The 25,635-nt window shown below is 36.8% G+C and overlaps 1 protein-coding gene across 3 annotated transcripts in view; it reads left to right on the top strand.

Annotated features, from left to right (window-relative positions):
* TBPL1 (TATA-box binding protein like 1) overlaps window positions 1-25,635 on the top strand; it is a 35,222-nt gene that overhangs the window by 2,845 nt on the left and 6,742 nt on the right. For all 3 annotated transcript variants that reach the window (XM_027601912.1, XM_027601913.1, XM_027601911.2), the window contains exon 2: window positions 24,957-25,135. In XM_027601912.1, coding sequence (XP_027457713.1) covers window positions 25,001-25,135 — 135 coding nt within the window. In that variant the 5' untranslated portion in view covers window positions 24,957-25,000. The remainder of the gene's footprint in view (window positions 1-24,956; window positions 25,136-25,635) is intronic.

Here is a 25,635-nt window from a genome sequence, read left to right as displayed (position 1 = left end):
TTTTAATGGGAAGTATATACATTGGGAGACTTAAAATAGCATTTTAGGACTCCTCAGAGGAAAAACACAGTATTGTCACCTTTAGGTGAATGAATCAAGGACTGTTGTTTAATCTTTTCGTAAAGCTGTTCTTCTGTGAAGGATATCCTGGAGGATGACCACACTTGAGGCTGTTGGATGTTGAGTCCCGAGATTTTCATAGTGCCTATGAGACTTAGTGAATTTCCTCAATCTCAGGGTTGCCATCATACTCACTTCACCTAGACCTATTTGTGTTTACCTCTATCCCTTCCGTGTTAGAGTGGGTGTTAGGCCCTAGCTTCCACCTTTAGTAACAGTCCCAATTTCTGCGTTCCCTGCTCCCTACGACACCATTCCCAGTGTTGGGTGGTGTTTTAGTTCCTCTCCTTATTTAATCATGTCAAAATGATTTTTTGTGCTATTTGTATTATTTGTTTCTTATGGAGTTTTCAGCACATGTGGTTGGCCTATATATCTTTTTCATTAATCTTACTTTGTTGTATTTTCCTTCTGTATCCCTCCCCTTTATTTGGAGAATTGGAGTGGTCATGTCACATGTCTGTATTCATTCTATTTGTGCAATACAACAGGTTAGGAGCCTCATGCTGAGAGACTCAAAAGACTGTATTGAAGTAAGGCATGTACAAAATATTGTAATTTTTCAGAATTAAAGGTGTTTTAGAAGTTCGAGTGGTAGTATTATAACTGTAGACATAGTCACTTTTTTAAAGGTAAGAGAGTATTGTAGATTTTACTGTGTGCTTTTATCTGAACCTAAGATTTTCATAATTCTTATTCTAAAACACTTTTCTTAACATTAGTCTTTTCTGATTATTTTTGGATCTGAATATTTGACTGAAATTACATTTTGCCAAATTTGAGGGAACAGTTGAAGTTATTTCCACAAATTTTTCTTTATGTGGAAAATTTTTGTCTCGAAATTTTTGTGGATGTATGGTGGTTCCCTGTTTATCTGTGGTTTTGCTTCCCATGGTTTCAGTTACCCTTGGTGAACCATGGTCTGGAAGCAAATGATCCTCAGAATGTTAATAGTAGCTTAACACTAGGTCATAGGGCCTACATCGTTCATCTCACTTCATCTCAACACACAGACATTTTATCATCTCACATTATCACAAAAAGAAGGGTGAGTACAGTACATGAAGATATTTTGAGAGAGAGAAACCACATTCACGTTAACTTTTATTGCAGTATATTGTTATAATTGTTCTGTTTTATTTTTGTTGTTAATCTCTTATTTATTGTGCCTAATTTATAAATTAAACTTTGTCATAAGTATGTATGTATGGGGAAAACGTACTATGTATAGGGTTTGGTATTACATAGCTTTGGCATCCACTGGGGGTCTTGAAACATATCCCCCACAGATGAAGGGGACCTACTATATACATATATAGAATGTGCAGAATTTGCTCTAAAGTAGAACAAATACATGTGCAATATGCAACTGAATATTTTTAGAGTGTTATTTCTTATGGATGTGGCACATCATTTAAAATAAATATTGTATAATTTAGTTGAGTGGGTGTCAGTGTTGTTTTTAGGTGAAGGATGTCTGTAATAATCTGGTGATTGATTTCCTTCTGTTGCATCATCGACCATGTGATGAAATTACTATTGCTTTGAAAAATAAAATTTAAATTGACTTTAGAAGAATTTATAGTAGAGTATTTCCACAGTGTCTCTAACCGAAAACCTGTAGTGCTTTGAAAATATAGCTATGTTGTGACATTTAAATTAAAAAACAAGGATTTCCTGAAATTTATATTCATATTTGTTGCACCTTTTATATGCCTGATGCCACGTCAGGTATGTACAGCTGGATGAAAGGTGTTTCTTTTCAGGTGCTTTTTGTGCACTTGTAGATAGCAGAGAAATGCCGTACACGAATACCAAAACATGACACACAAATGTGTATTTTATCTTTTTTTAATTTTATTTTATTATGTTATATTAGTCAACATACATTACATCACAAATATGAATTTTAAATCCTTTGTTACTCTGGTGCTGTTGGTGTACAGATTTCATCATGCCCGCTAAATTAGAAGTTCCTCGAGGATCGGGACCATGAGTTGCTATCCTGTTGTATATTAATGTCATGCATGTGTGTTCATATTTGAAGATTAACATTTTAATAAAAGGATGTATACATATTTATTCTTTCACTTCAGGGAGTTGTCTGGTAGATGAGGGGAATCTTTCAGATTTCTAATCTAATTAGTAATCTAATTCTTGTTGTCTACAATTTCAACTTTTTTATGCTGGCTACAAGTTATAAGCGGCAAAAATTTCTCGTACATGATTAGGGCCTTTTTTTTTTTTCTAAACCAATTCAAACAATAAAAATAATGATTTTCTGCCTTGAGTAGATGCAGTCTTTTCTCTTGTCCCAAGAATACCACCTTGGGCAGTTTCAAAAAGGAGAAAGAGTATGTGCATGTTTGAGGTCTTTCCAGCCCACGTATGCACATTTGACTTTTGTATTGTGATACAGCCTTTTATTAAGTAGGGAGATGGAGTGTGTGTAGTTGTGGAAAAACCAAGATTCCAGAAGTATGTCATTAATGAAAAAGAATCAGATTGTATCAGAAATTATATTCATCTGGTTTTATCTTGTGACTGGTGATAAAATTCAAGGTTTGGTTTAAGTGGCTTGTTTTGTATGGGAGACATGCTGCTAGGGATCCCATTAAATGTTAAAAAAAATACAGTAAGGTAAATTTTGGGACAGTTCAGATTGGCCTTCATGCAGGAATCAATAATAAAACTGTTTAAAATTTCACCCAAAAAATGCAGCACAAAAGTTTGGCTGTCGACTTTGACCACACAGGATTCATTCATCAGTCAAGAGTATTGCAAGTCAGAGTGAATGTTGAGTTTTCTCAGGACATGTGTGGATGACTCTTAGTATTTTAAGTCGAAAATTTTTTATTGATTAAATAATTCCAAAGAATCAGGTGCTAACCTCCTTTGGCTGATAAATTACAGGTATTTTCATTGTGAGGCAGAACATTTTTTATCAAAATCAGTTATGCTTTCTTGGGATTAAGGTTGATATATGGACTCTGGATACGGGTTGTCTGTGTTCAGCACAGTGGTTTTCTGCTTCTTGGTGATGTGGCCTTGAGCAAGTTATTTCACTGCCTGGATTCCCCAGTTTCCTCAACCACAGTGTGGGGTTAATATTAGTACTAGCCTGTGGGGGTTGCTGTGAGAGCTAAGTGTAAAGCACCAGAACAATGCTCAGCATAGTGAGCTGAAAAACTAGTAGCTGATGCTCCTAGCAGCGGTACTAGGCAGCACATTAAAGGTGAACCGGCTGTATACTTTTTTCTTCCTTCTGGGGACTTTCTGTTAAAGCATTGGAATTCTTGATTTGCGATCACTGACTGTTGGATTCGTCTCTGCTGTTAGGTTTTGGGGGGAGGGAAGCACTTTGTTTTAATTTTGAATTATCACACAGGCATCTGGTTATCACTTACGGCAGATGGACTAAGTAAAAAGAGACATCTCTGGTTCTTGGAAAAGGAAGGCCAACAAAGCCTGGTCTGGCACCACGTTGCAGCTATTGAAATGCTCTTACCCTGTGGACTTGACCGCTTGTTTTGCTGTATGGTGCTTCTGAATAAAAGGAATAGACCCCAATGGTTTCATTTAGCAGAATTCGTCTTTCTTTAGAGGACACTATTTTTGCTTGTATAACCTGAAATGGTGGTAAACTCGAAACTTGTTGGTGTCTTTGTCAAGCCATTTAACTTGAGTTTTCTGTGTCACTATAAATGTTGTACATAGTAGCTTTTAGTAGATTTCTTGTAATTTTAGAAGTAGCTGAAACTGCTGCTCTGCTCCAGTAATTCAGGTGGCTCAAGAGTGACTGCATACGATTGGAAAATTATTTGTTTATGGTAAGGCCGACACAGTATACTGAGGCTTGCCTAATCAGGGAAATAACTTGATAATTGTGGCTTTGTTTAGGCTGTTACTGAAATGGTTCGCCTTTTAAAGTTAAGTCCAAATGTTTTAGTTTAGTTATATGGACACTTGAAACTGCTGACAGAAAATAAAGGTTTCTGTTTTTTCATTTATACAATGAATTGCAAACTGTTCTTTCCCTTTTTGGCTAATATCCAGCTCTTGGTTTTTAGCTGAAATGATATTTTTATAAAATGTATATTATAGAAGTTTATATAAAAGATACTATTAGAAATGTGTTTTGCTTTAATTGTATAGGAGTAGAGTTTCACAACACTTTCTTCCATGTTGTGCTGTTTTTGTTGGTTTTAGTTGGTTTTTATACCTTTCCCCACTAAGAAAATTGGCCAATATGCTTGTATTTGGAGATGTGGCTTTTGTTTTCCTGTTTAAAGAGAATGAAGTCTAGTTGATATTGCTGATTTAGTTGAGTAATCACTATGTTGGCCAGATTGATTTAATATTGATAAAGTATTGTTAACATTATTCCCATAGCCATCATGGATTCTGAATCTGAAAACTACTGAGATAAGCAAGGAAATGGTCATGGCTAATTCGCTGATATCTATATAGATATAGATATTTGATATATACATTTACATATATCCTTTAATTTTAGATATTCTAAGGACTGGAGTGGGAAATTTTTGGACCAGGAGACCAGGTCTCTATGGTGTCCATATTGCCCAGAATAAAAGCCTTTTTTGAAATAAAGGTTTGACTAACACATTGTTAATGTTTCCTTATGTTCTTTCCACCGCACTTTCTTAGGGATAGGTGTTGCTGTCCTTGAGATATAAAGACAAAGCTAATGTGAAATCCAAAAGTACAGATAAGAAGATGGGAATTTGGTTTTTGACTATGGTCAACATTTACAGAACCCATCATTGGTTGAACCTCAGCTAAGATTCATGAAACCTGAAGCTTTTGTGGAACAAGAACCACCCCATTCTTTTTAATTTTCCACGTACTTTTGTTGAGCAACAAAGCCTTTTTTTTTTCCTTACCAGCTTATGGCTAAAGTGAGCTTCTTGACTATCTCCAGTTACTGTATGCATGTGTAACCGAGTGACACTGTAATGAGCATCCTTTAACTGCTCATGGTGGATTGACCATATCCTAGGACCTCCACTGGTGGCAGGTGAGGGTAGATGTGGAAGGCACAACCATGCTGAAGGCATAGTCTTCAGTTCATTAGACCTTCCTCGGCATGAACTTGGTATGCTAATCTCAAAGGTACACTAGATTTCTTAATGCAGTTCTCTACTCCTTTTTTGGTGGTGATGGGGGACCTAAAGTATGTGACACAGCTCAACAGTTTATAACTGATAAAAAGCCATGCGAATAATACTCTTATCATCTTCTCAGCAGCATATTGCTAATGTAAAGCTTTATGTTAATATAGCAGAGAAAACCTTTAGCTGACCAGTGATCTTGAAAATTCTGCTTTAGTGCATAGTACAATACTGCTTGGATAATTGTTCAATTTGTGTGTCCATTAATAACATGTGCCTTTTAATTTACTCTTTCTAGGCTTTTTGCTTGTGGCCTGTTAAATTGGAAGAGTTTCAAATGTCTGAAGTTACATTCTTAATTTGCCTTGTGTTAAATCCTCACTCTCATTTCCTAAAGAAAGGAACGATGGCTTTATCATCATACCCATTCAGTTGGATGACTGATGTGTGCTGAAAGTAACTGACCTGTTAGCTAGTCTCTAACCAGCTATCATGGAATGAATTTAGGATATGGATGTGTAAGGACCCTTGGGGTTAAAATGGAGACTGCAACTCTTAGGAGAAAGGGAAGGGAATATGTCCATCAAAAGTGCTGAGGATCTGTATGTGTGTTTTAATTAAAACAATTCTTTCCTTACATCAGAAACATGTTTCTGTATTTGTAAAAGCTCCTGAAACACAGTTACCTTTCAGGATTTGGGGGTCTAAACTAAAACCAATAATAACTTGTTAGGTGTAGGAACACTAAGCAGAACATACCAGCCAGTTAAAAAAGGAAATAATAGGATGCTGCTAGAGAACTTGAGTGGTCTGGGGCTACTGAGATTCTTAATTTGTTATCGTGAAAAATGTCTACCCTTCCTACTTATTCCCCAGCCCCATAATTTTCTCTTTTAATTGTCCTTATTCATTTAATTTAGCAACTCTTTATTGAGTCAATGACCAAGTGCCAGCTAAACCAAATTCTAAGGACACACATTTGTACTAAACAGTTCTCTTCAAGGAGTGCGGTGCCTATAGTCTAGCACACAGTTATGGTACAGACGGTACCTTTGCAGCGCCCTCTGCTCGGAATCCCTCTCTCAGTGTTTCATGACTGGTTCCTTATCCCGCAAGATCTCATTTGAATAATTTGTCTTCTCTGAGGAAGTTAAGAAGCCTGCCTGCATCATTCCCCCTAGAGTTTCTCTTGTGTCATCTTATTTCCTTTATAACCTAGATCACATTCTCTAATTTTTTTAATTGCATGTCTGTTGTCAGATTCTGCAGCTGCCGTGAGCATGCCTTACCTGACCATTTTGTTCTGAGCTGTATGCCCGGTGTCTAGCCACGGTGCTTGGTTCACATCAGTTGCATATTTAGTGAATCCAGTTACAAGTACGAACGAGTCTGTTGAAGCAAGGAGCAAAGGGCATCCTGGGCAAATACGAAATTAGGAAAAGGTCTGCTATTGCAGGAGAAATGGTAAAAAGTTGAGATTGTTAAGGTGTGTTGGAAGTGGAAGATTAGGTTACAAAAGGTAAATTGGAAACTTGGAGCTCACTGCATTCCAAAGCCAAGCAAGCTAGATTCTATTTTGTCCGTGCAAGAGAGCCAAGAGACTTTTCTTTAAGCAGGGCTGTGGCACAATTAGGAAGATGATTCTGGTAGCTTATTTGGTAGATGGACTAGATGTGGGGACTGCAGGCAGAGTTCTTTCCGTTAGAAGGCAGTCGCCATAAAGACATGAGAAAGCCTAAAATAAAATGCCGATGCTTTGGAGGCAGAAAAGAAGCTAGATGAAAATTTAACTGGGTAAAGAGAAAAAGAAGAGCTGAAGGATGATTCTGAAATCTGATTTAGGTGTGTGAGTGTTGGAGGGTGGCTCCATTGACTGAAATTAAGAATTAAGGAGACCACAAGTATTTCTGAGGGGACTGATTAATTTTGGATATGTTGGTTTAATTTAATGAATATGCCAAACAGCCAGTTAGGAATGTGGATTCAGATCTCTGATAGGTTAGGTTTGATGTAGGAGCCATAAACTCATAGATAGCAATTGAAGCCTGGAAAGCTTAAAGAAAAAAAGGATTTATGGCAGTGGTTTATAACCTTCGGGGATCATTGATCACTCATTGAGAATATGAAAAAAAAAAAGGCCTCCTCAGGTATGCATCCAAATTTGTGTGTATACAATTTCAAGGAGTTCCTCACCTCTGGAACCTATTGTTGAGCTTTTCAGGGACTGTCATGGATTTCAATTAAGTATTTCCAATTTAAGGAGCAGAAAGAAGTATTTGAGATGGCAGGAAAGTGTAGGAAAAGGTGTCTCAGAAGCCAAAAAATAGGGGGTGGTAAGGGAGAATTTTGAGAATCAGGAGTGCCCGGTGTTTTATCTTCTGGAGAGGTCCAGTAGGAGGGAGTTTCAGCTGTGACATCAGATTCAGCAGTGAACTTTGTAAACATCTCATACCATGCTGAGGACAAGGTAGATTGTGAAGGTTTCATGCGTGAATCAAGTTAAGGAAACAATGCATGGTAAACAGAGTGCAGAAGTCTTGATGTTCTCTAATGATAAACAGGCCTGATATGAGAATAGAGCCCATTTTAAGGACCTGCTGAAAGGGAAATTCCATTATTTTGATGACCTGTTGTGGCGTTTCAGCCCAGTGGCTCTCAACTGGCTGCCCATTAGGAACAACTTAGAAATGTTTTAAAAAATTAGGGCCCTACAAAGGTTAGTTAATCAGTATCTCTGTGGGTTGAGGCTTTTCATAGTGTTTATTTTGTTTTATCTTTTTCTTAATAGTTAAGAACTAGTGTTCCAGTCAGAAAACTTCGTTATCACTCTTATGTTCTGTGTAAGAATCCTTTCTTTTACTTGTCTGTTATCTAATTATGCAGCTTACTGTTGTGCTATTTTAAAATATTTTTAGAGTTTTCTCACAGACCTTAATTTCCAGTTTAAAAAATGTTACGGCTTTCTTCTACTCTTAAGCCCCGTTCTCCATACTGACTGTTTTTGAGTGACACGGACCCCAATTATTAAAAACCTGACCCCTCTGAGAAAAATAAGGAATTCTTAATGGTGCTTACATGTGGAAAGAGTATTAATTCTCTAATCCTGTTTGCTTTTTTTAAAGTATGTTACTTTTTTACTAAGTAGTAAAAACTATTTTTTACCTAGAAAAGTTTGAAGTCTGTATACTGTTTTCCCACAACTAACTTACTTCATAATTCTACCTTCCTTTTCTTAAAATGGCAGTCATGCACGACATAGACCTTAAACAGGTTGTCTATGCTAGAGCACACAGTTTATATGAAGGGTAAACCTGTAAAAGCAGTTGAAAGGAAACTGTCAAAATAGAAAATTTCACATGTTGTGTTTTCATCTTGCCGTGCTTTCTCTTGATTAAATTCTTGATGAGCTGTCAGCATTTGAGTTTGAACCCTGTATTCCACTCCTGAATAAAAATCAGAATACAGAGAAGTTTGAGCTTTATGCATGCCAAGCCTGACACCAACCAGACAGAGGCTGAAAGAGGGGTTGTTTGGTTTGTTAGCCACCTAGTGAGTTAACATGTACACTTACAAAGAAAATAATAATCTTTTTAAAAGTATGCACTTTTATTATCAGGTAATGGCTTGATTAGTCTCAGAAATTGTAGCTACTTGTGGGTAAGTTAGGACAAATATCAAGATTCTCTATAAAGTGATAAACTTACTAGTTTTTGAAATGATAGCCCGTAATATGTGAAAATATAGACATATAAGACCTGCTGGAGAAAATTGATGCCTTACAAGTGAAATGAAATGAACATAATAAATTTACACTTAGAAATGAACATGATAAACAGTTGTATTACAATTTAATTTCTAAATGTCACTCTTCTGTCTACCTGTGTTTGCCAGTACCTAGCTAAGTAAAAGTTAGCAAAATATACATTTTGTAATATGTAAGAGACTTGTTCAGATTCTTTTCCCCTCTTCCTATTCCCTTTCTCCCCTAATCCCGCTCCCCCTGCCCCAAACCCCCCACAATCAACACTTGGTTTGAAATGATTCTGTTATTATTGGGGATTTTTTTTTTAAATCACTGCTAAATTTATTTTTTTAAATACTAATTTCACTTAGTGGGTACATCAAAATTATATTCCTTATTTTTACCCCCTTGCTTTTAGACTTGAAGGAACATGATCTGTTTTTGTGTTCCAGAGCTTAAGGACAACAACAAATAATTAGAAATCCTTTCCATTTTGAACATTTCTCTATTCATGGAAGAGGAAGCAAGGAGATTATAATTGTAGCAACGAGGATAGCTAAATATGAATGCTTACCGTGTACAAGTACTGTACTAAGTGTTTTGCATAAAATGTCAACTTTTGCAACACTCTGTGATAGGTACTGTTACCTGCCTTTTTTTATAGATCAGGACATTGAGGCACAGAGGCATTAAATAACTACCCAACACCACGCTACTGGTAAATGGTAGAGTCTGGATTTAACCTAAATGATCTACTGCAGAGTCTAAGCTCTTATAATTTAGTGTGTGTGTGTGTGTGTGTGTGTGTGTGTGTGTGTGTGTGTGTGTGTGTGTGTACTGCTTTTTGATCTCAAGCTAACAGTTAAGCTCTTGCAGACATTTTATTGAATGTGTTTGGTGTCTCAGGAACCATGCTAAGGCTTGGGTACAAAAATAAGTAAGATTTGATCATGTGTCTGAGGAGTCTATTGTCTACCAGGGAAACATAAATAAATGGGAAATTTCACTATAGTGTGGGAAAATGCTGTGATAGTGGTTTGCATAGCAACATGGTAATGGGACTCAGGAGTAGGGATACCCTGGCTCAGTGTTAGGGATCAGATGTCTTACTTCCTTTGATTTCTTATTTTACCCATCATGGTTTTTTATTTTTTTTAAGATTTTATCTATTTATTTGACAGAGAGAGACACAGCAAAAGAGGGAACACAAGCAGGAGGAGCAGGAGAGGGAAAAGCAGGCTTCCCGCTGAGCAGGGAGCCCGATGTGGGGCTTGATCCCAGGACCCTCGGATCATGACCTGAGCCGAAGGCAGACACTTGACCGACTAAGCCACCCAGGCACCCCTACCCATCATGGTTTTAATTGCCTTCTATACTAGGGTTTTCAGATTTTCACCTCTAATCTAGACTGACGTGTCTGAGTGATGGACTCTTATCTGATTGTCTGCTCTAGACCTTCCTTTGGATGTCTCACAGGTTCATTCAATTCAACATTTCTCCAACAGAATCCTTACCCCTCCTTCTTTTCCCGTCTCCTCTGCAACGTGCTCTTCCTCCAGTGTTTCTGTCTCAGTAAATAGTATCTTAGGCCACAAACCTGGAGTCATCCTCCATCTCCCATTTCCTCTTCCCCATATCAGCCACAAAACTCTGTTCCCTCATCTCCCAAAAATGTCACTCTTCTGTCTCCTTCTTTCCATCTTCATCCACCCTGGTCTCCACTGCTGTCCTCTCTCACCAGGACTGCTCCACTAGACCCTGACTGAGTTTCCTGACCATTCTTATCATCCAGTCCATTCTCCCATTACAGAAGTGCCAGTGATAATATTTTTAAAAAAGCAAATACTTCATGTCATTTCTTCTCTTTTAGTTCCCCATTGTGAAAATGTGAATGTGAATGTGAAAATCCTTAATATAGCCTAGAAGGCATGATTTGACCCCTCCCTGCATTTGCAGCCCAGTCTTGTGCCACTCTTTCCACTCTAGCCATGCCAGCCCTTCTTCATGTATGAATAGTTCATAACTTTCAACTCACTTCAGAGCTGAGAACACCTGCTATTCCCTCTACCAGGTCTCCTTCGTGCTGGAGCTCTGTCCCCTAGCAGGAGGCCTACTGCTTAGATATCCAATTCATTGTTAGGGAATTGGTTGAATGAAAGTGATGCTGAGCTATAGAACAAATAGGAGTGAGCCAGGTGAAGAACTTTAGCAGAAGGAATAGTATAAGCAGACAAAAGGGTTAATATTCTTCAACATATAAGAGCTTGCATAGATCAGTAAGGAATCTCAGAAGGAAAATGAACAAAGGATCTGAGACAGTTAACAGAGTAAATATGAGGAGTAATATTTTACAAGCTCACCCTCATTAGTATTTAAGAGGATCATCCTCACCAGTTAATTCAATTTTGCTTTCTCTCATATCTCAAATTGCCAAAGACTTTGACAAAATATTTTGTTGAGTAGACGTGACTGCATATACATGTGTGATCTCAGTCTTGTTTAATGTGCAGATAAATAGAAGGATTCAGCAGCCTAGAAACGTGTGCCTATATGAGCATAGGGGAAAAAAACTTGGTAGTTATCACTGTGGTAGGACTATGAATGACTTGTTTTTGAGTATTTTTTATGTAAGCAGAAAATGACATGTTATCTTCCTTAAAAATCATGTATTAAAACCATTTATTTGAAATACTAAGAAATCTGTCCAGTGGGTGCCTGGGTGGCTCAGTTGGTTAAGCGTCCGACTCTTGATTACGGCTCAGGTCATGATCTCATGTATCCTGAGATTGAGCCCTGCATAGGGCTCCATGCTCAGTGGGGAGTCTGCTTGGATTCTCTCCGCCTACTCCTCCACCTGCTCGTGTATACCCTCTTTCTCTCTCAAATAAATCTTAAAAAAAAAATGTATCCAAAATAAATTTTGCTCTTAATAAGGAATTGGTACACCTGATTTCTCTTTTTGAGTTTGATTCCCCAAATTTCAAGTTGTATTCAGTAAATTGTACTATTTCTATTCTTATCCACAATAACACATTAGTTAATGTTAGCATTGACTAATATGACATTACTTTAATTGAGTATATTATGATTTGTGAGGTGCTCATTAGTTCCTCAAAACAATCATGATGAGTAAATGGTGTGCACTGTTTACAAATAAGTGTAGGAACAGTTCAGAGCTAACCCACTGTCACATAGCTTCTATTAGGATCCAGGTTTTCTTACTTTATAGATAGGTTTTAGTACAACATAAATAAGTAAATGAATAAATAAATAAATAAATTCTTAAGTAGGCTACTGTTTAAACATTAATATGAGATGGATATTGGATTATGTATTTTTTAAAGATATATTTATATATTTTAGAGACTGAAAGTGAACCTGAGTGGGAGGGGCAGAGGGAGAGGGAGAGAGAGTCTCAAGCAGACTCTGAACTGAGTGTGCAGCCCAACTTGGGGCTCGATCTCAGAATCCTGAGATCACGACCTGAGCTGAAACCAAGAATTGGACAGTTAATCAGCTGTACCACGCAGGCGCCCCAGATTATGTATTCTTAAATCGCAAAATATTTTCTTAACTGGAACTTTTTCACAAGAGTGTAAACCATTGACTTATCTTATACTAAGCACTCATTCAGAAAATCAGCATCATTTGAATTTTCCTCCACTACTTTTTAGGTACCATTACAAATATTTTTATTGACTGAGGCATAAAATTTTTTCCTTACTGTTTTTTTAAATAGATAGTTGCTGACAAACCCCCAGCTGTTGTTGTTGTTGTTAATTAATGTTCATAAAAAAATATTTTTTTATAGTTTATATGGATTTAAAAAATTGTAACGGTTCATTTTGATGCAAGTTATTTACATGAATGCTCCCTGCTTACTACTCTTCAGAATTGGTATTTAGACGAGTCAGAGATAGTAGGTGGAGGCAAAAGTAATGAAGATACTTTAACTTTCTGTTTAACTTAATGTGATAATGGTTTTGTATATCAAATACTTTCACTTTCTACTTAAGTATTTGTTAAATGTTTTATATAATATGGGTGGCATAATATATAATCCTTTCCTTTGGAAAGTACAAGAGTTTTTGAGGCCAGGCCTACTGTTAGTAAAGCTTTCTTCCTGTGGCTGGAACACAAAAATGCCAACCCTAAGGATGGGCCCCCAAAGGCTGAGCTCTTGCGCCATGCATGAAAATGGCCTCCTTGCTGCCACACAAATGAAAGGGTTGCAGTTTTGGTCGTGTGCCTATACTTTTGCCCCCTAGTGCTGCTAACAACTGTCTTCCTTTCCTGCCCCTTTGAACACAAATGCGTGTTGAAGAGAAAATGGGATGTTGAGAATTGGGATGTTAATTTAACTAAATTAACTAATTTAACTAAATTAACATAATAGCTCTTGAATTAAAATCAAAATTTAGTATATAATTCCTAAGTTCGTCTGTAGCATGTCTGCATCTAAGATGTTGGAATCTGGGATTTTAGAATTAGATGGGATCTTAGAAACCATCTAGTCTCCTCTTCCACTGAATGGAAGACTCATTCTGTAACATCCCGAACTGTTGGTTAATTCTCTAGCCCCGCTGCCTTTTTTTTTTTTGAGACTTCTCTTCTGTGGAGGCTACTGCTTTGTAGGTACTTGTTTATTGGTGTGGCTTTGAGATTTGCTGCCATGTGACGTTAACTGGTTCTATCATTTTCCTTTTTATTCAGATATTTGAGAACAACTGCTATCTTTTCTTTCCTGTGCTAAATGTCCTGAGACTTTCCTCACACAACTATTTTTGTATTTCATACCATCCTACTTTCCTCTGGATATCTGTTGTCATTGTCCTCTTTAAATGATAATGTTAGGACATTCTAGACGTTTCAGTCACAAAAAAGACTATTACGTTCTTTGCTCTGGGCACTCCTATCTAACCTAGCTTTTGTTTGTTTGTCTTTTAAGTAATTACAATTTCATGTTGCCTTAGTGTGGCCTAGTATGAAGTAATGTCTTTTTCTTAAATACCCTTTAAAATTGTTATGGAAATTTTCAGACAGAATTGTAGGGAAAATAATATAACAAGTGCCCATATATCCCCTAGGTTTAACAATTGTTAACAATTTTTTTTTAAAGATTTTATTTATTTATTTGACAGACACAGAGAGGGAACACAAGCAGGGGGAGAGGGAGAGGCAGGCTTCCCGCTGAGCAGGGAGCCCCATGCGGGGCTCTATCCCAGGACCCTGGGATCATGACCTGAGCCAAAGGCAGACGCTTAACGACTGAGCCACCCTGAGCCACCCAGGCACCCCGAATTGTTAACAATTTTAACAATTGTTCAATTGTTAACAATTAAACGATGTAATATATGTTAACATATATCCCCTAGTTAAACAGTTGTTTAAATAATTGTTACTCTTTAACAATTAAGAAATGAAATAGTAACATGACATTTTTTGATCCTAAAATACAATTATGTCTATTATCCAAATCTGTATCTCAGAGTAGATTGTCCCAATTTGTTTGATTCCCATGGCAAGATGCCAACATCTAGGGAATCATCTGAAACCTTATCCAAATCTAATTGTTACTCAATTCAGACAATGACAAATGCTTGTATTTTAATGTAAATTATACACATGACATGCCTCCCTGAATATTTTAGTATGCATCTCTAAAAAATAAGCATATTTGGGCGCCTGGGTGGCTCAGATGGTTAAGCGTCTGCCTTCGGCTCAGGTCATGATCCCAGGGTCCTGGGATCGAGTCCCACATCGGGCTCCCTGCTCCTTGGGAGCCTGCTTCTCCCTCTGCTTCTCTCTCTCTCTCTCCCCCTCTCTCTCTCTCCTTCTGTCTCTCATGAATAAATAAATAAAATCTTAAAAAAAAAAATAAATAAACGTTTAAAAAAAAAAATAAAAAATAAAAAAAAATAAAAAATAAGCATATTTGTCTCCATAACCACTCTATCATTCCGTGTAACAAAATGAACAGTAATTCCCCAATATCATCTATCACTCAGATCCATACTGATTGCCCTCAGATATTTCTTACAGCAGCTGGTTTGTTCAAGCCGGGATTCAGTCAAGGACCATGACAAACAGATGTTTTGCTCATCTTAATAAAAAGGTGGGCTTTAAAATTTGTCAGTGTTACATTTTATTTTATTGATACTGCCTCATTGGGCTAGCCCAGGAATTGAGAAGCTTTTTTTTAAAGGAACTGATAGTAGCTATTTTAGTCTTGTGGGTCATTTGGTCTTCGTCAGAACCGCTCAGCTGTGTCACATAGCCATTCGGTAAATACTGGAGCATGGCATGTTCCAATAACACTTTTTTTTTTTTTTTTTTTTTTACAAAATAGCCACTGGCCCATTGGCCATAGTTTGCTGACCCCTGCCTAACCTGTTGTGATATCCAGTTTTTTCATCTGTTAATGTTACTGTTCTCAGGCTTTGCATCAGTTCATTAAATAATACTATTTGATAATAAAATTCAACTACCTGTTAATCCATCAAACAGTAATAGCTGCCATATAATGAGCGCATGCTATATGCAATGTACTGGACATAGATAACCATATTTAATCCTTAAAAGCACCTTGGGAGGTGCAGTGATACCACCAGTTTTCAGAAGACAAAATTAAGAAGTAAGGTATCTCCTATACTATTAAACAGATGTGAAAGAACACCGTCTTTTTAGAAGGCAAAAACGTTAGTTTGGTCATAGGCATGTGTTGAGAGACTGTCAAGTAATCTGTTGGAATCTGGGCACAAGATGTCTATTTCCTAATGTGCTATTTTGAGAGCTTCTTAGAGAATAGATTACTTGGATGATATGCCTCACTTGTAGAAAAGAACAATTTTCAGGAGACCGTGAGGGTTCGTGTTGTTTGCAAATTGCTCTATATATTGCTCTATATTCAGTCTTCCCCTACTTCTGCCATTTCTCAAATCATGGATGGTAATTTTGTGATTAAAGCGTTGGAGGCCCCTCCCTCAGTATCCTCAGATGCAACTTGAATACACTTAAAGTAGCTAGATTCTACTTTTCTGTATTCTCAGGTTTATTTGGTTTTGTTCTTTTGGCTTTTTACTGGATTTTAGGGGTTTGCCTTGTTTTGATGACAGTGTTTATTGTAGCCTTTCAGTTTAAATATCTTTCCTGGCATGGAAAATATAGAATGTAGTACAGACATAACTGGTTTTATTGCTCTTCACAGATTCTGAGTTTTTGGCAAGTGGAAGGTTTGTGACAGTCCTGCACCAAGCAAATCTATTGGCACCATCTTTCCAACACTTTGAAAAGTCTCTCAGTATTTTAGACTTACTCATTATTGCTATATTTGTTATGGTGATCAGTGATCTTGGATGTTACTCTGTAATTGTTTTGGGGCACCATGAAATGTACCCATGTAAGATGGCAAGCTTTATCAAGAAATATTGTATGTGTCTGTCTGTTTCACCAACTGGTCGTTCCCCTCTCTCTCTCCTCAGGCCCCCCTATACCCTGAGACACAACAATATTGAAATTAGGCCAGTTCATAATCATACAGTGACCTTTAAGTGTTCCAAGTGAAGGGAAGAATTACACAGCTCTCACTTTAAATCAAAAGCCAGATATGATTATGCTTAGTGAGAAAGGCATGTCAAAAGCTGGGATAGGCCAAAAGTTAGGTCTCTTGTGCCAGGTAGCCAAGTTGTGGATGCAAAGGAAAAGTTCTTGAAGGAACTTAAGAGTACTATTCCAGTAAACGCATGAATGTGTGCTTTCTTGCTGATATGGAGAAAATTTGAGTGGTCTGGATAGAAGATCAAACCAGCCACCAGATTCCCTAATTTGGAATCTGGTGGCTGGCCAGATTCCAGCCAAAGCCTAATTCAGAGCAAGGCCCTAACTCTCTTCAATTCTGTGAAGGCTGGAGAGGTGAGGAAGCTGCAGAAGAAAGTTTGAAGCTCATAGAGGTTGGTTCATTAGGTTTAAGGGAAGAAGCCATCTCCATAACAGAAAAGTGCAGGGTGAAGCAGCAGGTGCTGATGTAGAAGCTGCAGCAAGTTCTCCAGAAGATCCGGCTCGGATCATTCATGAAGCTGGCTACATTAAACAACAGATTTTAAATATAGACAAAACAGCTTTAGATTGAAGAAAATGCCATCTGAGGCTTTCATAGCTAGAGAAAAGTCCATGCCTAGCTTCAAAGAATAGGCTCTTTTGTTAGGGGCTAATGCAGCTAGTGACTTTCAGTTGAAGCCAGTGCTCATTTACCGGTCCAATTATCCTAGAGCCCTTAAGAATTAGACTAAAGCTACTCTACCTGTGCTCTGTAAATATAACAAAACTTGGATGACAGCACATCTGTTTACAACATGGTTTACTGAATATTTTAAGCCCACTGTTGAGGAATCAGATTCCTTTCAAAATATTAACTGCTCATTGACAATGCACCTGGTCACCCAAGAGCTCTGATGGCGATGTACAATGAAATGAATGCTATTTTCATGCCTGCTAACACAACAGCCATTCTGCAGTCCATGTATCGAGGAGTCATTTCAACTTTCAGGTCTTACTATTTAAGAAATACATTTCCATAAGGTTATAGCTGCCACAGATACTGATTTCCTCTGGTAGATCTGGGCAAAGGAAATTGAAAACCTTCTGGAAAGGATTCACCATTCTAGATGCCATTAAGAACATTTGTGATTCGTGGGAAGAGATCAAAGTATCCACATTAACAGGAGTTTGGAAGATGCTGATTTCAACCCTCATGGATGACTTTAAGGGGCTCAGGACGTCAGTGGAGGAAGTGACTGCAGATGTGGTAGAAAAAGCAAGAGAATGAGAATTAGAAGTGCAGCCTGAAGATGTGACTGAATTGCTGCAATCTCATGATCAGACTTGAGTGGATGACGAGTTACTTCTTACAGATGAGCAAAAACGTTTTCTTGAGATGCAGTCTACTCCTGGTGAAGATGCTGTGAAGATTGTTGAAGCAACAACAAAGGATTCAGAATATTACATACGCTTAGTTGATAAAGTAGTAGGTTTAGTAGATTGAGAGGATTGACTCTCAACTTTGAAAGAAGTTCTAACAGTGGCCCAATGCTATCAAACAGTATCACATGCTATAGAGAAACTGTTCATAAAAGGAAGATCCAATCCATCTGGCAAATTTTATTACTGTCTTTCTCTGAGAAATTGCCACAACCTCCAACCTTCCGCAACCACCACCTGATCAGTCAGCAGCCATCAACATCAAGGCAAGACCCTCCACCAGGCAAAGATTGACTTGCTAAAAGCTCAAATGATGGTTAGCTTTTTTTTTTTTTACAATAAAGTACTTTTTAAATAAGGTATGTACATTGATTTTTTTTAGACATAATGCTGTTGCACACTTAATAGACTACAGTATAGGGCAAACACAACTTTTATATGCACTGAGAAACCAAAAAATTCATTTGATTTGCTTTATTGAGTTACTCACTTTATCATGGTGGTCTGGAACCAAACCCACAATGTCTGCAAGGTGTACGTGTAGTCTTTGATGAACTTGTCTTAAGAGCCAGCAGGTGGCGGTGTTTTCCAAGTAATGCTTTAAGGTTGCAGTTTGCGATGGTTGGTCAAGTAATGTTTTTGAATACCGCTAGAAAGTCAGAGAACCTAAAACACAATTTGTTCTTATCCCTAAAATCATCGAGTGAGGAAGAAGCTGCTTCAGCTTCTATGATGCATTTTTTTCTAAGACTATTTAAAAATTTTTAGAGATACAATTGACATGTAACATTATGTTTCAGGTATACAGCTTAATGATTCAATATATGTATGAGTTACAAAATAATCACCACACTATGTCATTAACATCCATCACCACACATAGTTACAAATTCTTTTTCTTGTGATGAGAACTTTTAAAATCTCTCTTATCAGCTTTCAAATATAGGAAACAGTAGTATTAACTCTAGTCACCAGGCTGTACATTATAACCCCAGGACTTACCTATTTTATAACTGGAAGTTTGTCCTTTTGACCACAATTATAATGCATTTAATAAAAATCTAGAAATATGACATTTCCTGAAGTTAAGACAGGTGCAGTTTTGAACTTTGCTTTTTATTAGAAAATATTGGACAACTCATAGGCATTTACTTGAGACACAGGACAAAACACCTGATTAAACCATGGGCAGTGAGAAAGTTATTGATAATTATATTGAAATCACGGGCGCCTGGGTGGCTCAGTTGGTTAAGCGACTGCCTTCAGCTCAGATCATGATCCTGGAGTCCCAGGATCAAGTCCCGCATCGGGCTCCCTGCTCATCAGGGAGTCTGCTTCTCCCTCTGACCCTCCCCCCTCTCATGTGCTGGCTCTCTCATTCTCTCTCTCAAATAAATAAATAAAATTTTAGAAAAAATTATATTGAAATCAAAATTGAATTAATTTGATTTTTCTTATAGTAATTATATATATATGTTGTTTTACTACACTGTACAAAAAATTGAAGAATATTATTTGTTAATACTCATGAAAAAACTATTGGAATCTTAAAATTTGAGATGAATTTTTATTTCTACCATGTTTGCTTTTTTAGTTGTATTATTTCTACTTTTATCTTATTATTTTCTTCCTTATATACTTATGGTTGTTATTTACTTGATTTCTTGGATCAAATGCTTAAGTCATTTGTTTCCAAGCTTCTTATTTTCCAATAGGTATTCCTTTCTTGTTTTTAACCTTTTCTTTAATTGAAGTATAGTTGACATATACAATATTATATTAGTTTGAGGTGTACAACTTAGTAATTCCCCATTTATATGCATTAAAAAGTTCTTATGACGATAAATGTAGTTACTGTCTGTCACCATACAAAGTTACTACAATATTATTGACTGATATTCCCTGTGCTGTACTTTTAACCCCAGTGAATTATTTATTTTAAAACTGGAACTTTGTACCTCTTAACCCCCTGTATGTCACCCATCCCCACACCCACCTTCCCCTCTGACAATAATCAGTTTCTGTATTTTTTAGTCTCTGCCTTTGTTGTTGTTTGTTTTGTTTTTTAGATTCCACATATAAGTAAAATTTTTGTTTGATTAATTTCACATAGCATAATACCTTCAAGATACATCCATGTTGTAGCAAATGCTAAAATTTCATTCTTTTTTATGGCTGAGAAGTATTCCGTTGTATATACACATATTCCACATCTTTTTTATCCATTCACTCATTGATGGACACTAGGTTGTTTCCATATCTTGGCTGTTGTAAATAATACTGTGATGACCATAGGGATGCATATATCTTTTCGATTTGACGTTTTCCTTTTCTTCAGATGAATATCCAAAAGCAGAATTGCTGGATCACATGTTATTTCTATTTTTAATTTTTTGAGGAACCTCCATACTGTTTTCCATAGCAGCTGCACCAATTTACATTCCCACGAACAGTGCACAAAGGTTCCATTTTCTCCACATCCTCACCAACATTTGTTTTTTGTCTTCCTGTTAACAACCTTTCTAACACATATGCAGTGATAGCCCATTGTGGTTTTGATTGGCATTTCCCTGATAACTAGTGACACTGAGTATCTTTTCATGTGCCTGTTGACTATCAGTATGTCTTTTTTGGAAAAATGTCTCTTCAGTTCCTCTACCCATTTTTTAATCAGATTATTGTTTTTTACTATTGAGTTATAGGAGTTCTTTATATTTTTTGGATATTTACCTCTTATCGGGTCTGTGATTTGCAACTGTTTTCTCCCATTCAGTAGGTTGCCTTTTCATTTTGTTTGCTATGCAAAAGCTTTTTAGGTTAATCTATCTCCCACTTGTTTGTTTTTGCTTTTGTTGCCTTTGTTTTTAAAGTTAGATCCAAAAATCAGGGGCACCTGGGTGGCTCAGTTGGTTAAGCATTTGACTTTGGCTCAGGTCATGATCTTGGGGTCCTGGGATCGAGCCCCGGGTCCGGCTCCTTGCTCAGCGGGAGTCTGCTTCTCCCTCTCCCTCTGACCCTTTCCCCACTCGTGGGTTCTCTCTCTCTCCCTCTCCCTCAAATAAATAAATAATCTTTTTAAAAAAATAAAGTTAGATCCAAAAATTCAATGCAAAGACCGATATCAAGGAACTTTACCACCTATTTTCTTCTAGTTTTATATTTCCAGGTTTTACATTTAAGTGTCTAATCCGTTTTGAGTTAATTTTTGTGTATGGTATAAGATAGTGTAGTTTTATTCTTTTGAATGTGGCTGTCCAGTTTTCCTCTACACCGCTTATTGAAGAGACTGTCTTTTCCCCATTGTATATTTTCACCTCTTTTTTCATAAATCAGTGGACTGTATATATGCATGGGTTTTATTTCTGAGCTCTATTCTGTTTTATTGATCTCTGTGCCTGTTTTTATGCTAATGCCATACTGTTTCGATTACTGTAGTTTTGTAATATAGTTTGAAATCAGGGTCCAGCTTTGTTCTTTCTCAAGATTGCTTTTATGGTTCCATACAAGTTTTAGAATTGTTTGTTCTGTTTCTGTGAAAAATACCATTGGAATTTTTTTTTTTTTTTTTTTTTTTTACCATTGGAATTTTGATAGAGATTGCATTGAATCTGTAGATTGTTTTGTGGTGGTACGGACATTTTAATATTAATTCTTTCAATCCACGAGTATGGTATATCCGTTTATTTGTTTATTTTTCAGTTTCTTTCATCAGTGTCTTACAATTTTCAGTGTATAGGTCTTTCACCTCCTTGTTTAAATTTATTCCTGGGTATTTTATTCTTTGTGATGCTATTGTAAAGTGAGTTTTTAAAATTTCTCTTTCTGATAGTTGTTGCTAATGTATAGAAACAGAACAGATTTATATATTGATTTTGTATCTTGCAACTTTACTGAATCCATTTATGTTAGAGCTGTTTTGGTGGAGTCTTTAGGGTTTTCTGTATTTAAAATCATGTCGTCCACAAAAAGTGACAGTTTTACTTTTTTCCTTTCCAATTTGGATCCCTTTTCTTTTTCTTGCCTAATTGTTCTAAGATTTCTAATACTATGTTGAGTAAAAATGGTGAGAGTAGGCATCCTTGATTCGTTCCTGATCTCAGAGGAAAAGCTTGGAGCTTTTCAACATTCAGTATGATGTTAGCTGTGGGGTGAATCTTTGTTAATAATATCCAGTACTACTCCCTTATTTTACAAGATAGATAAATTAATTGTAAGTGTTTTTTTTTATTTGTTTGTTTGTAATGCTTCAAAAATATGGAGTCTTTCATGTAGGATGTCTCTTTTTTAAGTACTGACTTCATATTATATCCTTGATATAAAACCTATGAGAGCAATAGTATTTTCTGAGGCTGCTTGCCAGATTATATTCATGTAAAATATGAACATTGAGTAACTTAAGATGAACTAGGCCTGTGACCTCATTTTTAGAATTTAAGTTGCTCAAGTACAGACACAATCACCTATTTTGTATTAATTTCAAGGTTTCTTTGCATTCACCAAGATTTGCTTTACACCTACTCTCTTGACTTTTTTTACCCTATATATTGCCCTTGTATTCTCCCCTTAATTTATTTTAACCTGTTTGGTGTTAAAAAATCTGTGTGAAACAGTAAATTTGACATAGTTTCTTCATAGTTTCTCCTTAAGTAGTGCTTTCTGTAGCCTGTCTTATGGGATGTGTATCCATTAGGATTAGGTTTGGCAGCATATAACAAAAATCCAACATGTTCAGGCCTGATATGGAAATTGATTTTTCTCTCACGTTCATCAAGTCTGGAATTAGGAAGTGAAAAGATAATAAGGAGTTTCACTGTATCGGGAATTCAGGCCTCTTCTGTCTTCCTGTTCTACTGTCCTTATCACATAGTCTCATGATCCCAAATGACTACTTGAGCTCCAACTCTTATATCCAAACTCCAGGCAATAAAAGTGAAGGGTGGAAAGGCAAAGGGGTCTTTGCTGGCTTAGTTTGGTCACTCTAAGCAGTCTTTTCTTCCCCAAAGACACAAAACCAGTTATTTGATTTTACATTAACCATGACAGGTCCATGTGGCCTCTTGGCCGTTACCAGGGAGCCTTGAAAGTATGTAGAGTATTTGATTTCTCCCACACTGTACCCAGCTAGATTCTGTTGGGTTCTGTTCATTGTGAAGGAAGGATAGAATGGATGTTGAAGTAAGCAACTAAGAGCTTCTTTACCTCACAGTTATTGCACAGTTTTTATAGGAACATAGGAAACCCAGTGAGGTCTAGGTGGCTCAATATCTGGTTTATAATATAATCATGGGAAATGATACTAAGGTATCTCTGCTCTGCCTGCTGATTTAAACTTATTTGATCTATATTAACTGTCATTTTTGTGTTATTGTTACCAGATATATGCGCTAAGTACTTTTTATACCTTCTCTATAATCCCTACACTTTCTGGTAGGGCACTGTCTTTCATGCCACAAATGAGAAGACTGAGGCCCAGATAGATGGCATAACTTGTCAGATTCTCATGACTGGTTAAGTGGTGAGTCAAATATTGATCCCACTGTTTAAGATCAGTATTGATAACTGCCTCTGTCCTCTTTATTAATCTGTCTACATATATAGCTATCCACTGCTACCCCTGCTCCACTCCTTGTACATAAAAATTGTTTGAGGTTGCTCAGATATACACAAAAAACGACAAAACAAGAAGATAAGCAGATGGAAGGGAATATAAATGTGAGAAAACCTGATGAAGCTAAGATACATGTGGTACACAGAGCTGAATGCTCCATCATCCCAGACTGGTGCTGGAAGGCTTGGTCTGACTTGTGTTCTATCAAATACTAAAAGACAGGAAAACAAGCTTGAATTTTCTTTATTGGGACTCTTGGCATCTTTGTTGTTTTAATCATAGAATAATTTGAATCCTTATAAGGAATACTAGTTTTTCATTTTGCAGCTTCAAGGAATCTTTAAAGGTCATTATAATAGTAATGTTAGTGTTTTCTGGTTTTCTCTTTGTGGGTTAGTAAGCTGAGAGAAGCGGGAACCTAGGGACACCTGGGTGGCTCAGTCAGTTGAGCTTTGGACTCTTGGTTTTGGCTCAGGTCATGATTGTGAGATCAAGCCCCACCTGGGCCGTGCTGAACATGGAGTTTGCCTGAGACTCTTTCTCTCTCTCTCTCTCTGCTCCTCCCCACCTCTCCAATAAATAAATAAAAGTAGAAACCTAGTCAAAAAGAATTTTTTAGCTGGATATGGGTCATACGCTTTTAGTAAAAATGAGGGCTCATTTTTGTTTGTTATAGAAATGCTCATATCATAGTTTTGAAAGGTATATTTTGGAAGACTGTGATCTTGACAAAAATGGTGGTGTGCTTTTTACCAGCGCTCCTTGAAGACAAAAGATTTTGTCTTACTCATTTTTTTCTCTGGTGTCTTCAGTGTATGGAAGATATTTGATGAGTGAAGAATGAATGAATGACTAGTAAATGAGAAAAATCTGTTAATTAATATAATTAATATTTCTCCTTCTTTAAACAAGTAAGCCAGTTACCTAAAATAGAGGAAAAATAGGTCATCTTTTTTTTTTTTTTTTAGCCCTGGCAAGTTGTATGGGGTGGGTTATAGTAATGATTGGACATTGGGACCACGAAGTCCAGCCCTTGAACTTGGTATATTTGGAGAATTGCTATAACTGTGATACACCTGAAACATAGTGGTTGTCAAGGCAAGTAGCAGGAGATGAGTCTGGTAGGCTCCTGGCATGTAAAAGTTCCTTATTAATTGTAAGGAATACAAGTCAGGTCCAGATTTTAAAAGATTTTATATGATATGTTTGTTATCTTTTTGAAAATGACTTTTTTAATGGGCAACAGAAGGGACACGATTTGGTTTGAATAACATTTAAAAAATAAATAATGTAATTCATTTCTTGTATTTTAATTTTTAGGACTATTTGTGAAAAATAAATTAACAGAATATTTACTTTTTTTTGTTTTATTTCTCAGGATGTGATCTTCGTGGTGGGAAGCTAAGTTTTTAAACTACCCCAATGGATGCAGACAGTGATGTTGCATTGGACATTCTAATTACAAATGTAGTCTGTGTTTTTAGAACAAGATGCCATTTGAACTTAAGGAAGATTGCTTTGGAGGGAGCAAATGTAATTTATAAGCGTGATGTTGGAGTAAGTATCTTAATTTTGGTATGTGTGCTATATAGACTAATTTTATAGTGCTGTGAATCATATTCTAAAACATATTCTCTATACAGATAGTTTATGAACACCTTACCATGTACCAGTTGTACTGAATACAACATTGAGCCTTGTAGAAGCGGCCCCTCCTCCCATGAAGTGTCAGCTTTTGGATGTTCCCTGTCTCCAGGTCTTAGCAAAGAATTCACTGGCTACTAGAATTTTACTGTTCTCTCAATTTCTTTTAAATGAAGAAGGGGACATTTATATGTGGCGTATACTTATTCAAATATAATTTTTTAAGGGCTCCTGGGTGGCACAGTTGGTTAAGTGTTAGAGTCTTGGTTTTGGCTCAGGTCCTGGGCTCAAGTCGTGAGATCAAGCCCTGTGTCAGGCTGTGCTCTCAACGCGGAGACTGCTTAAGTACCTCTCTCCCTCTAGCCCTCCCTCCACTCTCACTTTCTTTTTCTCAAATAAATCTTTAAAAATAT

This window comes from Zalophus californianus, chromosome 7 (genome assembly GCF_009762305.2).
Source record: "Zalophus californianus isolate mZalCal1 chromosome 7, mZalCal1.pri.v2, whole genome shotgun sequence".
Lineage (NCBI taxonomy): Eukaryota > Metazoa > Chordata > Mammalia > Carnivora > Otariidae > Zalophus > Zalophus californianus.
The sequence above is the reverse complement of the archived record's forward strand: the minus strand, read 5'-3'. Positions and strand labels throughout refer to the sequence as shown.